Source organism: Polypterus senegalus, chromosome 3 (assembly GCF_016835505.1).
Source record: "Polypterus senegalus isolate Bchr_013 chromosome 3, ASM1683550v1, whole genome shotgun sequence".
NCBI lineage: Eukaryota > Metazoa > Chordata > Cladistia > Polypteriformes > Polypteridae > Polypterus > Polypterus senegalus.
The window spans coordinates 59,927,925-59,948,209 of record NC_053156.1 but is presented as its reverse complement, the minus strand read 5'-3'; the positions used below and the strand labels follow the sequence as shown (position 1 = coordinate 59,948,209).

Here is a 20,285-nt window from a genome sequence, read left to right as displayed (position 1 = left end):
ATTATCTGCAAACTTGATGACACTGGACTCACACTTGGCAGTGAAGTCATGGAGGAGCAGTACAAACAACAGTGGGCTCAGTATGCAGTCTTGGGGGGGCTATGCCTGTGCGCAGTCTAATGGTGTTTGGTGTTAAACTACCAATGCACACCGACTATAGCCTCTCTATTAAAAAGGTCAAGAAAACAATTACACAGTGGAGTGTCAATGCCCAGCAGAGAGGGTTTCCTTATCAACTACTGGGGATTGATCTTGTTGAATGTCAAGTTGAAATCAACAAACGGTATTCTCACATACATATCCCTGGTGTTCAGGTGAGACAGTACAGCATGCAAGGTACAGGAGATGGTGTAATCAGTGGAGAGGGTTGGATGGTAAGCAAACTGCAGTGGGTACAGTGAAGTAGGGAGGATGGAGCTGATGCATGTTTTTAGCAACCCCTCAAAAGTACTTCATCACAACAGGAGTCTGTGCTACAGGGTGGTAGTTAAGACACGTCAACGTTGACTTCTTCGGTGCTGGAGTAATGGTCTTTTTAAAGCTTGTGGGGACCGCCTTGAAACATTTGTAGAGGTTAAGCATGTAAGGGAGGCAAGTATCAGTGCTGTTGGTCTGTGATGAGATTTTAGAATCCATTAAGACCCAGATGCCCTACCACCTGCACCTAGGATCTTTCGAGTCACAAATTGTTGTTAATCTTCTGTGCATACTGACATTTAGCTTTCCTGATGGACTTGAAAAGTTCACCAGAGCATGAACCTTAACCATTAGCCATTGTTTCTGGTTGGTGCATATAATCATGGTTTTTTTTCAATAGTGACATATTCACTTTTCTATGTACACAGTGTCAGTTTATTCTTCTAAGTTCCTGGTCATAGGTGCCTGCCACCAAGAAACATATTCCAGTCTGTACATTCAAAGCAGTCCTGCGATGCCAAGTTGCCTCCTTCGGGCCAAAATCTGATGGTTCTTTTTACTGGCCTGGATTGTTTCAGCAGTGACAAGTATGCTGGGAGCAGCATAGCACAGAGGTTACCTGAGAATAAAATGGGGTCAGGGAACAGCCTTGTGAGAACCTTTATTTCCCCCAAAAAACATCAAGGTCCAGTATATCTCCCCTTGTGGTAGAGTTCTCGGGCTGGAAAAAACTTTACTGCTACTGTTTTTAAGTTGGTATGGTAGAAATTGAAATTTCAGCAATAATAATAAAGCTGTTGAATGGGCAGATTGCTGCTCTTTGCCGACATCATGAATTTCTTTTAGCACCTCATTTGCATTCGTGCTGGAAGGGATATACATTGCCACAACAATAAAGGCAGTGAATTTTCTCAGCAGGTAAAATGGCTGACATTTCACCCTAAAATCATGACTGCCATAGCATCAACACACAAAACAGTGTTTACATAAACACAGAGTCCCCAGTCACAAGTCTTACCAGAGGTAATAATGTCTTTTGTAGTTGAATATCTGAGTTAGGGACGTTACTCTTCAACCATCTTTCCAAGAAAATAAAAACAAATTCCTCATTCCAGACTGGGTGTTGGAGTCTCAGATGGTCTATTTTATTTTTCATAGAGCATATGTTGGCCAAATGTTGGATGGAATTACTGGAAGGCTAGGCATAGCCTTCAGCAGACTCCTGACCATTTGCCATTCTTCCACTACTTCTTGCACTGCACGTGGTGCCTTCTCTGGCAGCTACGTATCTCCATGTTGGGACTTTGCCCATGTAGTATGTATCCTCTCGGTTACCAATGTAGAAATTGTTGGGTTATATATAATATATATTTTTTTTTTCCTTCTTTCTTTAGGAATTCCCTTATTTACAACCCTTTCCAAACCATCTCTTGTTAGAGTTTGAGCTATTATACAAGGAGATTGATTACACAGATGTAAAGAAAAAGATGTTTTTTTGCTGAAGCTGTCACTGTCAATAAGGAATGCAAGCTCCAATTGAATGAACTGTTCAGTTTTGTGACTCAGAAGACTTTTTGCATTTGAATTATTTGTGCCTGTACACATTTTAATAATTTCACATAGATGTAACTATATTTATGAGATCAATATATATCCACTGAAGCAAGAATGATTACTTAAGCACTGTGAAATACTAGTTTCAAAATGAAAATTAAAACCATTCCACATATTGCGGAAAATAAACAAACAAATAAAATGAGTGTGGAGTGGAACACAGAACACTATTAATCACCACTTTTTTTTGGCACTGTAAACTTTGACTAGTACTAGTAATGTCAGCAAATTCTGTCAGCAAACACAGTTTTTACCATACTAGCTGCTGAAGTGACAAGCATATAGCAGAAACCATAGCAAGAGCATCAAACCTTACCTCCAGCATACATTACAGCCAGCATGATGGAAGAGATCCAGGACACCTCGCTACTTGTTGCACCGAAGATCACTTCAATCTCCTTAAAGAAGACTGTGATGGATTTAGGGAAGGCATAGGAGAATCCAATGGAGATAAAAGCACCCAAGACCACAAACCAGCCCCATCCACCTTCTGGAGGAGTATATCCTACAGGACCCCCAACTGCTGGCGGCATCTTGGATTATACTGGTTGCAAATGACAATATGCCCACTGTAAAAACAAAAGCACACAAATATATGGGTTTACCAAAACTGCTGCCACAAAGGTAACATGACAGCCTCTAATCTGCATAGTCAACCAATCTGATAGAAAACTAATGCTACCCATGTATAATTTTGCACAAAGGTAGCTTAACATAGGATACATTTGGTTTTCACCATCATCTAACAATGCATCCAATATTCTTATCGAAGGCTTGAACAGTTAATTTGGAAATTGTGTAAAAGAATAATCAAATATCAAGTCTCTTCTAAACCTTTTTTTTTGCTCAATGATGCAAAGTTCTTTAAGACAAGTAAAATGAGAACTCCAACATCTTGATCACTGAGCTGACAGCAAATAAAATTGCTAAAAAGAGAAACACACACTAGACAAAAGATGCAATGTCCATATTTTTAATTTTTTCTGCATTTACTGGATGATCCGAAGAGCAGCCAAAGCATGCACAAGCCCACACAAAGAAATACTCCAAAAATAAGTTATTGAAACTATAACTACATGCTCATTTATTCTATGAGTTGATGCAAAGAGAGAGACTTTATGATTGGACACTATCAGAACCAAATGGCACAAAAGTGGTATTAGCATTGCAAGATATAACTTGTTTTTAAGGAAACTTGCATGGGGACAGAATACCTTCCTTAATTGCCATAAATAAGATGTGAATTGCCTTGAAGTCATGACACCCTTTAAGTGCATCTTACCAACGATTTCCAGGTTCCTCACGTTCAGTGTTGTGAATTTTCCCAAGCAAAGGACATATGCGAGCAGCCCAATTTTTTTTCATTCAAGCCCAAATAAACTAAATCATGTACTGTAATAAACATTAATTTTTGGACAGTCGCACCCATGAGTTAACTTTCTCTACTCGAGAATGACAGCTTGATGTTTGCAAACACCTAACGCCTAGAGATCTACTAGACCCTATTGCAGTGGAAATTATTTTATTATTAATACTTCGGGTAAAATATTTAAATCACAATTTAACAACTACACTTCCATTATTGCCTGTAGATGAACGTAAAAGGTGCTTTATGGGAACATTTTAGGTTTTTACTGCCTCACTTTTCATTGATCACTTGGAATGGGGTTAGGCAAAAAAAAAAAATGCAAATCAATGTCTGCAATATACACAAAATAATTTCAAAACACTAAGACTTTGAGGTCTTAAGATCACCTTTCATATAAATACGTTTCCATTTGTTGTGAACTAATGAATCAGTCAGTAATCTGAACAGACATCTTTTCACACATTCAGCATGTGGCATTTTAAGCCTAAAATTTGTTTTATCCAGTCAGAAACAAAGATAAGACTATCATGGATTACATAATTTTTTACATGTTCATTTACAAATTCTATTCATTAATATTTTGTATTCAGCAATAAAAAGTTAATATCCAAAAAGAAACTAAATTATTTGTACAGTACATGAATCAGGAAACACCAAGATTGAAATATTCAGAATAATTTACAACAGCTCTGTGCAGCTGCTTTTCAAACAAATCTCTCCACATGCAATTCATCCATATAGTAATTTGTTGCATTTCTAACATTTTCTGAAGGGAACTGTTTGCATTTGATACATTCAGGAAATCTTGAGTGTTTAATAAAACATTCTCAAACCTGTTTTGTAGTGTTGAGAACCTATTCCAACAGTATGGACCTCAAGACAGGAAACTACAATACACAGGATGGCAGTTCACTGTAGCACCCTCTTACGCAATTCAGTTGCTTATTTCTGTGTATCACTCTTCATGTAGTACAGGCTTACTGCCAAAAGTGTCACAAGAGGAAAATTAAGGCACTATGGTGAATGTACAAACTGCACATTAACAATGATCTGTTGCAAATTTCTAACCTAGGTTGCTGGATCTTTAAGAGGGCAGAGCTACTTACTACTAACACACTCTAATTCATAACTTTATCAAAAGTGGTCACAGCCTTACCAACCATTATTTAAAATACTTGTAACAATAATCTATAGCTTTGTTTTCAAGTTCAGAGATATTTGCTATTACTTGCACTTTTCACCTCCTTAAGGACGCATGATTTCCCTGATGCAGAAACATGGAGTTGACACAAAAACAGATTTCAGATAAACAGACATGAAAAGGAACTTGGAGATTTGAAATAGACTACAAATTTTAACATTCTAAATAATCTTTTGTGTTATTATCAGAATTTGTTCGATTTGTTGTTCTTTTAGCAAACAACACTGTTTCTAGAAATCTTGCTGCTGTGCCTTTGTATACGTACTGTATGTATACTTCATGGCAAGTGAGTAAAGACACATGGATTAGCTAGCTCTGTGGGATTGACAGGGGAAAAGTCAAAGTGACTAGCATCGCGTATGTCAATGATGATTAAGAAACAAAAAAATACAACAATGACAACTAAAAAGCTCAGCAATACCCTAGTCATTTTCTGAATTGGAACAAAAGCTTTTCTGGCACAGGTCTATTCTGCGCCTTAATGAAGGTCTCTCTCTCTCTTATACGAAAGGTATGAGACTGTGATTTTCAAGGGTTACCAAGATGTTGACATTTGCCCCTATAGATTAAGCAGTAGGAATGGTACAGGTGCCCATATTTCAAGAGAAGTCAATTTTGGGATTTCTTAGCAATCCAAAAAACTGTGGTCATTCACGAAATTAACCACCGCAAAATGGAATCTACTTCTCAAAAGAAATAAAATTAGCATTGTTAAAGTACTTTTTGTTTTAACAAGTTAATAGAAATTAACTATGCTTATTTATTTAGTAGAGAGGCAAACTAATCATTTATTACTCGGTAATCATCTACAATAATCAAAAATTACCTTGGTGAAAGGGAGATGGCACATATGGAATTTGACAGAAGTGTGAGCATATCAAATTCTAGTTTATGCTTTTACTGCAGTATGCAAGTAAACAATTTCCAAAATTAGAATGTTTTTAGTCTGAAGACATGCATGCTTGATAGCATTAGTCATGAAACCATCTCAGAAAAAATTCTGTGGGACTACAACTCCTGTTAGTCAAGAGAGGAATAGAAGACTAGGGGTGTTAAAGGTGACAAAAATGTTCAAATTTGCACAGAGTTTCCACTGAAAACCCTTCTCATTTAAAGTTTTATATTTACATTAGAAAATGACCTGCATTCAGAGGTACAAATGCACAGGGTGTATACAATGATAAAACATATTACCGATCAACAGGACTTATGGCAAAGGCTTTCACTAATCAATTAACTTGAGCCAGTGAACCACATTCCACCTATAGGCATTTCTACCAGTTGCACAGAAAATGTTCAGCTTAGCAGAGAAGACTTGAAGAACCCATTTAACCACAGGTAATAAGAACCAACAACAACTGACTTTTGGAAGGCAACCACCACCAAGATGTCCATCACAGAAATGCAAGCTAACAAATAAAAGTGGCAACAATACACAGATAACCTTTTGTACCAGATATAACGTATAAGAGACAAGTTTTTCAAGAAGCTCTCTGTTGCATTAAAGAAATGGGGACTTGCAGGCAAAGAGGTTTTGGGTGGGGCTGCAATGATGTCGACTACAAAAAGTTATTACCGTGTCATCAACAGAACCTTCAATAGAGGCTCCAGTCACAAAGAACCACATTGGTTTTTGTAACTGCAATGCACTAAATGAACGTCTGGGGGCAGTATCATTTGTTACTGTTTTTCAAGACTGCACACAGTCCTTACCAACGAAGAACGACGTCTGAGGAGAAGGAGAATGTAGAGAAAAATAAATGTGGTTGCAATGGCGAGTCAGATAGAGGAGGGGGAAGGAGATGAAAAAAATTTGTGACAGAAACTTTCTAAAGTGTTGGAGCACTTCACCAAAAAAGAAAAAAGCTGAATGCAGATTATGCAAAGCGGAGCTTTATTTTCATGGCAGCACCACCGCGATGCACGAGCATCTGAAACACAAGCATCCTGGAGCTGCGATGCCGCGGTCTCTTGAGAGGTAAGTTTTAGCGTGTAAAGTTAGTATCACGTGTTAACATTGATGTTTGTACTGTAATGTACAGTATATATCAAGGTTTCGACAATGATAGTTATCCCTTAAACCGACACATACTTGGGATTAATGCACCCCTGGATGCCAAATACAGTGGTACCTCGGTATACATCCTTAATCCGTTCCAGATCCTTTGACTTATACCAAATAGGACGTATACCAAACAAATTTTTCCCATAAGAAATAAAGGGAAAATGATTAATCCATTCCTATGAAAAAAATCCTATTGTTATTGGCATATTATACATCGAAGGGGTTGTATAAAATAATTTAAACACTGCTTAATACTAAAATACATAAATACGAAAGCAATTAGATGAAATACATGAAAATTTCACCTCACTTTACTTTTTAATAACGTCGTTTTTCGCAATCTTAGATACCGTTGTGCTTGGCATATGGTATGCAGCAGCCATGTCCCGGATACATATGCCACCTTCATACTTTTCAACAACCAATTCAAATTTAAGCTAAAAAACACAAAATCACGTGGAAATTCACATAAAAGAGTTATAGCGTGGGTTATTCACTGAATTCTAGCAACTGGCGTACTGACGCTCATGGGCAGTTGTGGCTTTGTCTCGAGAGAGGTAAACAAGGGTAGCGCACCGTGTTCTAGCACGTGAGTCGTATTCCAAACAAAGGTTTTATACCAAGCAAAATTTTTCATGTCCAAACAGGACGTATACCAAGTTTGACTTATTCCAAAGCGGACGTATACCAAGGTAACCACTGTACTGTTTAACTGCACTTTTTAAGTAAACGTCACAATTCACAAAGAAAATGTGAATTTTTAATGGAACACTTTTTTCATGCAAAGAGCATCGCAATTACTGCAACACTGATCATTTTACACACTGCAAATGAACTATAAAAATTATAAAAAAAAAATGACTGCAACAATCTATTATATGTTCAAGGTGCAACTGAAGCCATTGATGAAATTAAGTAAATCACCAAACCAACTGCACGCAAAAACACAGAGATAAATGCTGAGGATTACAGGCTCGTCTAGTGCAGCGGCTCAATCTCAGAGACAGTGAGGTTGCAGGGGCTGACAGTGGTCATGAGCTGGCTGCTCAACGAATATACGCAGGGACTGATCAGGTCTGGCATGATGCCAAATTGCTCTGTGAAGCCAATATAGCCAGTTGCAGGGTTCAATGAATGTACATCTCCAAATATATTCACCCCCTGCGTGCTGGCAAATTGCACTGAGACACGACTACAGACGGTTGCAGCATTCAATGAATATACATCGCCGAATATACTCTGCTCCGGCATCCTGGCAAATTGCACTTAGAAACAACTTAAGCCGGTTGCGGAGTTCCATGAATGTGCATCGGTGAATATGCTCAGCTTCGGCGTGCTTCCAAATTGCACTGGAAACCGACTCTTGCCAGTGAATAGGAGTAGCTGAGCCGTCCTAGTTTTTTTTTCTTATTTTTTTAATAATATATGAGTTCATATGAATAGTAAACCATCTCTAACTTTAGGTAACTTGTGTTTTGGAGTATATCAGTAAGTAGTTTGGTACATATTTTAGTCCTTTCTTTTTTTATTTTGGCCTAATATAGTACACGATGTGATAAACTACAACACTTTTCCTTTATAGTGTGATGATTAAAATATCTTTGTCTGCAAAATCATTCTTGTGTATTCCTGCTACCTCTACTCCCTCTGAGGATCTCTTCTCAGCGGCTGGGAACATTGTCTCAAAGAAGAGAGGCAGCCTCACACCTGAGCATGTCGAAATGTTCACGTTCCTGCATTGCAATCAGGAATATATGAACTGAATTAATTTTATAAACTGTACATTGTTTTATTTTATTTGTATTGAAGCTTTAAACAAACTTTTGAACTTTAAGACATGCCAGTGGCCAGTTTTGGTTAAGTTAAACCCACTTTTTTTGATTAAAGACTATGTGCACTTTAGTTTGTATTGTTTAATGTATTTCTTTTTTATTGTGATGGTCACACTAATATAAAACATTGATTATTTTTAAATTCATATGTTTCACTGGTTGTTATTTTAATTTGAATATTATTAATTTTAATCGTGTTAATGCAGAGACATCAGGGTGACATTCACAGGTGGACAGATGTGAGCAGATGAGGTAAGACATGCACTAGAGCCCAGAACAGGATGTGCAACCACTGGTCGCAGGATTCAAAATAGTCGGGCATGAAATAATTGTGACTAATCGGGGAAAAAAAAATTAAATCGACTCCCAAAATAATCATTAGTTGCAGCCCTAGTTATGAGTGTCCACTAAACATTGCCCAGTATTTCAGCCAATGCCATAAGCCGGTTCTCACTATCAGAGTTTGCTAATAAATTGCAAGTTGTATTCAAGGTTAGATTTAAAAACCAATCTTGAGCATGGCGAGAGGCCACCAGGGAGTGATTGTTCTTGGATACCAAGGCAAGGGTTAGTTATACTTTTCACATATACTCTTATGCACTTCTACAAGAGGACACTGATGATCACACTTATTTAGAGCGATGTCCACATGCCTGCATGTTCCTGTATCCATGTTGATGATGGTGCATATGCTGAACACTCACATGATCAAACTATGTAGAAACCATTTAAAAGGACAATTGTTTGCTTGGCATGTACTTGTAGGATCCTGCATTTCTTGGCTGTTGAAGTAAGTGGAAAACCTGACATTTTAACAATCCGTATAAATGACCTACTCTCAAGCACATCAATTACCTGTGTAATGAGACAGTCTGACAGTTTCCCTTAATACTTAATATGCACAACCGAGAAATTTACTCTTACAATATTTTCTGTTGTATTAAGTTCCCCTTTTTGTAAAGATTAAAAAATTGAAGTCAACTATTGTTTATGAAAAGTGATCAATCATTTCTGTCCCTATTATCAACAAATCAGCAACATTCAACTGTTTTGAATATTCTTCACTTTAAAAGAAATGTTTTATGATTTTTTTATTTGTATTGTCATGAAACATTTTAAGAATCTTTTTAATAAATATGGTTCCTTTGCAACCCAAACCATGTCCACAAACAGTTGTGGCTCCAACGGAAACTATTCAAAATGTTGAAATTTGATAATAAAAGGAGAGAGTGTTTTTTTCCCAGTAGTTCTTATAGTTTACTTGATTATGAGAGTAGCTAAGGTGTTTGAAAGCATTGTATGTGAATGTTGAACTTGGCTTTAGAAAGTAATTTCAGCTCCAAAAATTCCTATTCATCTATCTTTTGTAAAAAGCCAAATTTCCCCTTGGGGATGAATAAAATTCTATTTACCCATCTATCCAAAATGTTTGTGCTGGATTTGTCACAAGCAAGTGCTTCATGCTTTGTAGACTTGCAGATTGCACTGCAAGTATTAAAAAATAATAATAATAAAAAAAAAAGAGGAATAAATAGTAATGTAGCAAAGCATGGTGCCAGTGCATGTTGCTTGTAAGGATTTAAGCTTCTTTTCGTTACTGCTTTTATGGCTCACTGTTCTGACAGGATCAGGATGAATATTGGTTGGTTGACAAGACAGAGACAAGCTGGGAATAGCAAGTGAAGTAAAAGAGCAGATAAGAGACAGGCAGATCGAAGGAGGGTTTGTTGTATTTGTACAGGGTGCCGCTTATATCCTAGCATTCAAAATAAAAAGCCAATCAGCATTTATGGACTCAACCAGAAAAGCAGAATCATTACAGTAATCAAGTCAGGATCGGCACAATCCATTTTTTCCCCTTTACAGATGAAGCAATATTTTAATAAAGGAGGCCTGAATATTTTAAAATACACCTAGTGCTGGGCGGTATACCAGTTCATACTGAAAAATTTTGTTATGATATGGATTTTTCTTATACTGCAACACCGGTTTAAATTGTGTAAACAACGTTCGGAACGTGGCGCAGTGGGAAACTGTTTAAGGGGCACCTTTTTCACTGCTACACTGCTAAACACAAACAATGGAGTACATGTGTTAGTGGAGGTGGTCCGCAGGGGTCTTTTTCACTGCTAAACAGGTATGCAACGGAGCACATGCGGTAGTGGAGGTATTGCACAGTGAAAATGGACAGAGAACATTCGGAAACTGAAGCTGTAGCAGACGATATAGTTCAACATGATGACACAGAAGAACTTTTGCTGGAAAAAGGAGTCACGTCTGTTGTCTGGAGATGCTTTGGATTTAAAAAGGTCAATATCGTTTTCATGATGAAATGCATCATGAATGGACCATTATGTTCAAATGTGTGAATACTGTTTCTATACTACTGGATAATACTGCAAGCCAAGTTGTACTTGTTTTATTTTTTTTAATACTGTGTAATGGTGTGACGACGTTGACTTTATTCTTGACATTTCCAATTTTATCTCGACGCTTATGATGAGAACAAAGTCGTCGTGTTGACTTTCTCGCCATTTGTCGAAATTAAAGTCGACATGTTGACTTTATTCTCGTAATTTGTCATTAAAGTAGAACATCGTAAACTAAACTTCACCTTAAAATGAATATTTAATTTACTAGATTTTCTCAAACCCCGTCATAAGTTATGTAACACATTAAATGCTTTGTGTTAAGTGTTCCCCGAGCCATGTTAATCGCTATGTGCTTCTTAAACTGACTTCCTCTTGCATTAAGAGGAGGCTCAGGCAGCACACAGAATACATTAATTTCATGATATTCCTGCTCCCTGAACATTGAGAATGCCAAGATAAGTACTTGATATAATTTTCATGATGAAATGCATTAAAGCAGGTATTAATCATGTGGGGACACGGTGGCGTGGAGGTTGCACTGCTGCCTCGCAGCAAAGGGGTCCCAGGTGTTCTGTTCCCTGCTTTGAATTTGCATATTTTTCTGGTGGGTTTACTCGGCATCCTTCAGTTTCCTTTCTAAGTCATGTAGGATGTGGGGTTTTGTTATACTATATTGACCCTGCTAGTGTGTATGTGTTGCTCGTATTCATCCTGCAATGTGCTGGCGCCTCGTTCAGGATTTGCTCCTGCCTCGCACACCTGCTTGCTGGGATGTGCACAATCCTGAAGATTTTTTTCAAGTTCTGAACACTCCGTGGTCTAAGTTTATAACTAGTTTTAATTTCATAAAGACGTTTATCGTGTGGTGATTGGTTATGTGGAGGAAGAGAAAGAAAGGATAAGAACTGGGGGTTTGGTACGTCAAATAAAGACAGCATGCATGCAATAAAGAAATCCCACTGAGAGGAACGTCCACTGAATTCTGTGTTCGTGTCTCCGACCACCAGATCACAAACCCAACATTTACACAATATTTAAGTTAAACTAGTGCAATACCCATTCGTACATCCAGTTTTTGAAGCCTTGTCACACCTGCCATAATGTTCTCTACACTGAACGTATACCTGGGGACGCCTTACTGCAAGTGAGCAGCACTACCGCCTCACTACCGTGCATGTTTAATACATGCTTGAATGCATTTCGTCATGAAAATGATATCAAGTATTCATCTTAGAATTCTAAATTTTCAGACAGCAGGAATATTATGAAGTGAATGTATTCTGTGCGGCAATCCCTGCTTGCGCCTCCTTTAAGTGCGGAGGAAGTCAGTTTAAGAAGCGCACAGCAATTAAAAACTGGGTTGGGGAACACAACACAAAGCATTTAATGTGCTACATTAACTTATGACGGGGTTTCAGAAAATCTAGGAAATTAAACACTGATTTTAGGATGAAGTTTAGTTTATGACATTCTACTTTAATGACAAAATAAACTAGGAGAATAAAGTGGAAATGTCGACTTTAATCTCGACATAAGGGCTATACCACAAATAGCATTATAAATGCAAGTTTCAGTTTTTTATGTATATAGCTTAGCTTAAAGCAAGGTCCATATTAATGCAATTTGCCTTAATGATGGTTCAGTTGGTAAAGATGTCTCACCAAGTTGCACTTGTTTTATTTTATTTTTATTTGGTAAATACTGTGTAATGCTCCTGGGCTTGAAGTCTTGAAGTAATAGTATTACTGGAAGTTGCACTATTATTTATTTTATTGTTATTATTTATTAGTTAAAGATTATGCAGTTTAATGACGGTAATGTTTAAAAAGTCACTTTAATGTGTCAGTGGACAGAGATTAACATTAATAGAAATTGTAGTTGGTTTACAAAAAATATTCACTATTTACTCCTTTTCTAAGACATGTTTAGTGCAATACAACTTTTGAAAAGCACCTCTGAATATTTTACTAAGTCTAAATGCCTCTTTGGATAGTCGAAAATTTGCTGTCAAAATTTTTGCTTAAGTTGTTTGCAAAATTTGTTCCTTCTCTTCATTAGTGCCACCCCCTTGAAAACTATCACTTTATGGGGCCATGCAAACTTTACTTATTAATACTTGTGTGCACATTAAAATGTTTTTTTGTACAATGCTCATGACAGTGGAATATGTTATTCTTAGTCTTCTGCAGTAATTGCAGTGGAAAATGTGGTTAACATGCATGGGAAAAAAAAACTACCGTCAAATACCGTGAAACCGGTATAATTTTGAAAAATACTATGATATAGAATTTTGGCCATACCACCCAGCACTAAATACACCTCATTATTTAAGGCACAATGTGTCAAACCAGCAGCCATGTAAGATGGACACTAATTGTAAGACACAAGTTGGCTGACATATTAACAAGGCTATTTAAGGTGGGGATTTTAATGTGCTGGAATAAAAGGAAAATCAGAATTATGACAGTTTTCATTTTGCTTTGAAGAAGGTCTTAACATCAAACATCTCAGGTGTGAGTACCTGAAGTGCAAAAGGTACTTTTAGAGCACTGGAGAAGGGTTTAGAAAATCTGTTCAGAGTACATCTGCACATCTAAGAACAGAACAGTGTGACAGGGAGGAACAAAAAGTGGGATGAAGGGGTGGTGGCTGTATGTTTTACTAATGAAGATAACAAGCTAACCATTCAAAAGTATGAAAAGACTGATCATGGATGTGATCAGCCTTTACCTTTAAGATTATTCTCATTATGCAATAAATCAATTCCTTTCCAAGTTCTCATTTATATAGTTTAATGTATTACTGTGTTTTAAAGGATACTTATTGCTTGATGGGGACTTGTGTTGCATTTCTCCTTTCACACTGTAATACTGATAGTGATTTTATGCTAGTATTGGTCATATTCTGTTTATTTTTCATTTACTAATTATTATTAGGTACTACTCTTCAGTATACAGGGTGGTCCAGATCCAATTATGCAGATCCAGATCGTCTGGATGACTGATTTATGTGGGGATGATTCCAGTTCGGTGCGAAAATGATTCTTGAGGTTGTCAGTTCACCCGCTTCTCGATGGTCCAGAATTTTTCAGGTGATTTTCTATGTAATAAACTTAAGAAGTTATAGCGTAATGAAAATTGCATAATTAGATCTGGACCACCCTATACACAAATGTTACAGTAGGTTTATGAAAATTGAACAGTAGCGAGTCACAGACACTCCAGCACCATCAGACGTTAAAAATTCAAAACGGATTCCATTTTTACTCCACTTGTATTGGAATCTGCTGCGTTTAAGACGGAGGCTCGTGGAGGCTCTAACTTTTAAATTCCATTACAAAGCGCAGTTAAAACAAATGTTTAATGCAGTCTGTTGTCACAAGTAATTGCAATCTGTTATCACTGTTATTTTTGAATATGCTTCTGTTACAAAAAATATTTAACAAACAAAATTGAGATAACTGACTCTTGAAGGATGAAGTATGTCAATTTATTTTAGTTACTTCATCCTTCATATCAGATGACTTACCGTAGTTGCCAAATACACCCAAATGTTATGCCATGTGTATATTTTTAAACTTGTTCGTAGATCGTTTTTACATTTGCAGCCTTTGCTCTTTAACCCCGTGGCCTCCACATTCATTTCACATCACTTACAGTAGCTTTCTTTACTTTTTTTTTTTTGCAGCCTTCACTGTTCTTCCCTATAATCCAACACCAAACTTTACCACAAATAATTTTTTTTCCATTAAAACAAACAACTTAACTTGCAAAGCACCCAAGCCACCTTCTTCACTCTACTATTTACTGCTGGTCTCTTGCATGAGCCGCATGCCTGTAGAGGATTCTCTTCCTCCAAGCGAGCCCTGATAGCCCACTGACTGCCTGTTACAAACATCCTACTAATTCTTCTCCCCATCATAGCCTAGCCACTGTTGCAGGGTAAGGCAGCATGGTGGATAGCTCAGGCGTTTTCTTCTCCTGGCCCCAGACAAAGCCCACTCTACTCCTAATTTAATCATGAGGTTTAACAGTACATATAACAGCACGCCCAGTATGGTTGATGCTGAAGACGAGCGAAGAATGCGGAGGTACTGGGGCAGCTGTAAGTTGGGGCAGGCCTTAACTTTATCTTGTGCTCTCACACCGGTCCCGTTCAGTTGTTTCTTTTAAGAAATTAAATAAACTAGATATGCGGCCACTTTCAACTTCGTGCCTCTCTTTATATTTTGCATTAATATTGTAATACTCCGTCCCAGAAGCAATGAACAAAACCACACAGAGTCCGCTGTGCAGAAATCAAATAGGTTTATTGCTACCAGCAAAAACATTCAAAGAAACAATAACGCAATCTGTAACTATTTACAAGCCTCTGTTACCGTTATGGGAGACACCGTCACTTTTTCCTTTTTTTTCTGCTTTACTTTCTCGTATATGAAGTATAGGGAAAGTAATCGTCCAAAAATTCCATCTCAAGATTGACATATAATCGATAGATTTTGAGTATGCTTTCACTTAGGTTAACCAAATTTTGCATACAAGTATTAGGTACAAAATGTAGATTTATATCAAATTGTGGTTTATTTCTGTTAACCAGAAGTGGTACTTTACCTTTTATTCATGCAGCTGCAGAGTTCGATTTATTCAGCTTTACTTTTAATAAAAATTGTTCAATTTATTAATTTGATTTGTTGTTGGTTCTTTAATGTACATAATATAAAAATATAATCATTCTTTTGCAGTTTACTCCTCAAATAGCCATTCCCATATACAAGTATACGAGAAAGTCTAGGGGAGACCACACTCCCGCTTTTAAATTTTAAAGGCATTTTCAGCCTCCTGTGTCAGTATCATGGCAGTCTGCAGGAGCTTTACGTGTCACTATACCACAGACTTCATTCAGTTTTAGAATGGCAGACACGTTTGCTGTCCTGCATACAGCCTAGCTTGTAGAACTAGCACTACCCAAACTAAAGTGTGCCAGTTCCCTTTGGCTCTCCATTTTACTCCCCAATCCCCACTCCCTGGCATCTCTGTTGCTGCTTTGCAATGAGCGCGAACTGATGCAACTCTTTTATAAACCCCTGCTGCTCTGAGCACCCTTGTCAGAAAACAGCTCTTCTGGCAGCTCCAGTTCAAGGAGATTTTTGGCCAGATAGCCACAGTATGTTTTGACTTTGCACACATGACCTGCTGATTAAACTAAGCTGTTGGCTCAATTGTTTAATTGTACTATTTGCTTAAAAATGTATAACCTTTTTACATATGACTATCATTTTAAAACTTTAGTTTGAATTAAACAATTTAAATCTGTAAAATTGCACCACCCTATACAATTGTATATGTGTGTGTTAATTATGGGTGCATACTGCGATGTTTCCATAAGATACATGTAACTTGCACAGAAACCATTAACATGCAGTTTTCACAGATATTTCTTAAGCTTTTACATCTAGGATGATAGAATACCAAAAAAAAAAAAACTGAAATACAATAGTGCAGGGTTAGGAGCATCATAAAACAGATTAAATTATAAGTACATCAAGCCTTAATTGTTAACCTTCTTTGGAAATTTTGTCCACATTTAATAGTATTCTGTAATGTTCAATGTGTACAGAGATTAAAAAGGATTAACATCTACTAAATAGAAAGTTTATTACAAAAAAGGTTGCAATTTCGATTAATTCTGGTAAATCTTTAATCAAACACACAAAAACTACCTTTTAAATGCCCTTATCAATAGAAAAATGCTTTAAATTATTCCTTATAACAGCAATGCTACTTTGTGTGTTATTCCTTGCTTGACACAGTCATCCACTTTGAATTCATCACATTGTTTTGTGAATTGGTTTGCAAGGTGAAGTTATAATATCTATATAAAAATTAGGGAAAATTATCAAATAGAATTTTACTTGAAAAAACTTTATGTAACATGCCCTTTCCAAGGACTGTAGAAAATTTAAAAGCACATAACTAGGCTGCACAAAGACAGTCAAACTTGTAAGACCAGATCTCTAGAGTATTTAATTCGGTTAAATGAGCACTATGACTGAAATACAGCTTTTTACCATTTTAAGTATAACAGTAGTGTAAGCACATCCATTCAAAGTTGTTCTGGATAGTAATCAACTTTAAAAGATCCATGCAGGTATTTCCCAAAGTTACTAAGAGTACCAACCTTTTTGTCATTAACGTGACAATGACACACTGGAATCACAGACAAAATACATCCATAATCACTTAAAATGGTCCCAATGAGTGAAATGTTGTAGGCACCGTCTGGTCCCAGTAACAGATGTAAAACAAAATCCTAGACTGGCACTTGCAGTGAAGTGCTTTAAATAGCTTCAATATGACCACACAGTAGCTTGTGTGAAAATAATGCCTTTGACGTAAACCATCTGATGTTGTAACAGTGAAACAGGGAACAACGTGTTTGCTAGAAAAGGTTACTAGGTAATGTGACGCAATCAGTACTCCACAGGCTTTTCATTTGGAATGTTTTCAATGAAATGACATTTGGGAGGGACAGTTTTCACAGTGGATAAAAACATTCTAATTTTATCTATTTCTTCTACCTCAATGATAATTTTAATTCCATTCTGAAAAAAAATACCAGCAGACAAATTTTAAGTTATTAGGATTCAACAGGCAACATGCGGTTCTCCATTTAGAAAAACACTAAAAGTAGACAGAGCCTTATCACAGACTCAGGAATTTGAAGGTGAGAAATAAGGCCAGGCTACAGACTCTAGTTACATAGATGTTAATATACAATAGTGAATCTGCAAAGGGAATAGTTTGCTCCAATTAACTTCCATAGAATACAGGGAATACCACTACATCAAAATGAATTCACTATCACATTCCTGCAGTCATCATAGAACTTTCCTAGTCTTATGACATGGATTTTTACATTGAAACAGAAAAAAAAAAAGTTCATAAGGTAGACTGTTAAGATTGAAAGGATGCACCAGATCAAAAATTATTAGGTAAAAATTTCAGATGTGAGAGTCAGTAGGCTTTTACCCAACTATTCTAACACATTTCAGTAATTATTTAGCACTAGTAACGGCGCACTGCAAAATAACATGCAATGAATACACTGGACTTGAGTATTCATAGTTTTCATACTCTTTCATTAGGTTTAGCATTCGTTTGCTCAGAGGTTGATGAACTTGCTGCTACCTGAGCAGCTCTCCTTTTATCCACCTTAGCGGTCCACTTCTCTTTTCACATTAAAACTGATTAAGTCAGTTTTTGTGTTGCAATTACTTAGTATGTTTTCTTTAATTTTTCACTTAAGCCTTCAATCTGCCTCAAGAATGATTTAAGATATGAAGAGGTAGAGGAAGTGACGGCGAAAGTGGTAGGGATGAGAACACTGCAGAGAGCTGATTCTACAATAAAATAAAAATAAAAAGAGGAATAACCTTGGAGGTCAATCATCACCCTTAAAGCGGATAGCAGATGCCATGTAGCATATGTGTACCAAATTTCAGGTTAAGTCCTCTGAATGGCTGAAGAAAAACAAAATGAAGACTTTGGAGTGGCCTAGTCAAAGTTCTGACCTGAATCCAATTGAGATGCTATGGCATGACCTTAAAAAGGCGGTTCATGCTAGAAAACCCTCAAATAAAGCTGAATTACAACAATTCTGCAAAGATGAGTGGGCCAAAATTCCTCCAGAGCGCTGTAAAAGACTCATTGCAAGTTATCGCAAATGCTTGATTGCAGTTATTGCTGCTAAGGGTGGCCCCTTATTAGGTTATTAGGTTCAGGGGGCAATTACTTTTTCACACAGGGCCAATGTAGGTTTGGATTTTTTTTTCTCCCTAAATAATAATAACCATCATTTAAAAACTGCATTTTGTGTTTACTTGTGTTATATTTGACTAATGGTTAAATGTGTTTGATGATCAGAAACATTTTGTGTGACAAACATGCAAAAGAATAAGAAATCAGGAAGGGGGCAAATAGTTTTTCACACCACTGTATATACTGGTTCAAATATTCCCACAAAGGCACCTCTAATACTTAGCGTAACTGCTACATGCTTTAAAGATTATTATATGTTTACATGTCCATAGAAATACTTTGGGGGGACCCACACACACCCCCCACTGGCGAGTATAAACCATGCCTACAGATAGATGTCACAGAAGACCAATACTTTGTTTGCATTGGTTAAGCTTATACAAACAAGCTGTATAATGACACAAACAGTACATTACAGCCAAACAGACACCAATCAATCAATTTAGCAAAACATAGAATTGGACATATTCATCAAATTACTACACAGGACCCTTTAAGTTAAGACATTAATTAAGTTCACACCTATCAAGTTTGGCCAAGTAGAACTATTTATGATATATTGGTATTTCTGGTCCTGACTGACAATTTACCAGATGGAAGGAGACTGAATAGTGAGTGGAAGAGGTGTGACAAGTAATTTCAAATCTAAAGGGTTTACATTGCAGTCTGAAAAATGCAGTGGGAATAAGGCAATATATTATTTTAGAAGTGTTTTGAATCACTCTCAATCTGAAACCAAGTAAACTGAAAGTCTCCCAATGACCACATAAAAGTACTAACAGTAACATTATGTGGAATTAGACTTCAAATTGGATAACCAGAGAATGTTTAAATGTACAGTGTTTACAAATGAAAGCTTTTCACTCAACCTCAAAGCAAGACTGCGTTTCAAAGCATTCATAATGCACTCCACAATCAAAGAAGAATGTCAATTGGAGAGACAGTCATTGACATTTCACCTAATAAGAGTTTAAACAAAAAGCAGACAAGGTAATGAAGCTACAGCAGTTAACCAGAGAGGTAAACCCTTTGACCTCAACTTCATAAACCCCTGGAAATATTTGTCTGTTTTGGTAAAATGAACAACCTTTGCTGCTCATTAACTTAACCACTAATACTTTGTACTCTAATAAATTTGAATCATTTACTGTTTTGAGTTAAGGGGTATAGAATTACAACAATTACAAGAAAATGTTTATGTGCAACACATAAAAAGACAACTGATAAGAACACTGACAGCGATGCTACATAATATTTACTACATTTGAAAAATAATGAAAACATTGCTATATGAAAATAATCTAAATTATCCATACCTGTTGCTTAGCAAAGCTTGTGTCAAAGTACTGTACCTGTTTTTACTCAAGACACACACCACAAACTGATGTCTAAGCAAATATACATATATAAATATTACTACAAGTTTACATGCTCCACAGTTTGAAGTCTAGCAACACCATGGTTTCCATGGAAGTAATAGGTGATAATGTGAACACAATATACATTAGGGCATTAAATTCAGATTGTCTGTACATTTTCTTTTTTCAGGTCTAAATATATAAACTGCTCAAAAAAAATAAAACACATTGAAAACAAAT

The 20,285-nt window shown here is 36.6% G+C and overlaps 1 protein-coding gene across 5 annotated transcripts in view; it reads right to left on the bottom strand.

The window, feature by feature from the left end:
* Nucleotides 1-20,285, bottom strand: part of LOC120525191 (monocarboxylate transporter 1-like) — a 58,115-nt gene that overhangs the window by 14,507 nt on the left and 23,323 nt on the right. For 4 of the 5 annotated variants that reach the window (XM_039747294.1, XM_039747298.1, XM_039747297.1 and 1 more), the window contains exon 2: nt 2,348-2,600. In XM_039747294.1, coding sequence (XP_039603228.1) covers nt 2,348-2,564 — 217 coding nt within the window. In that variant the 5' untranslated portion in view covers nt 2,565-2,600. Of the gene's footprint in view, nt 1-2,347; nt 2,601-17,047; nt 17,183-20,285 lie in introns of those variants that run through there. The other variant, XM_039747295.1, reaches the window with a different exon arrangement.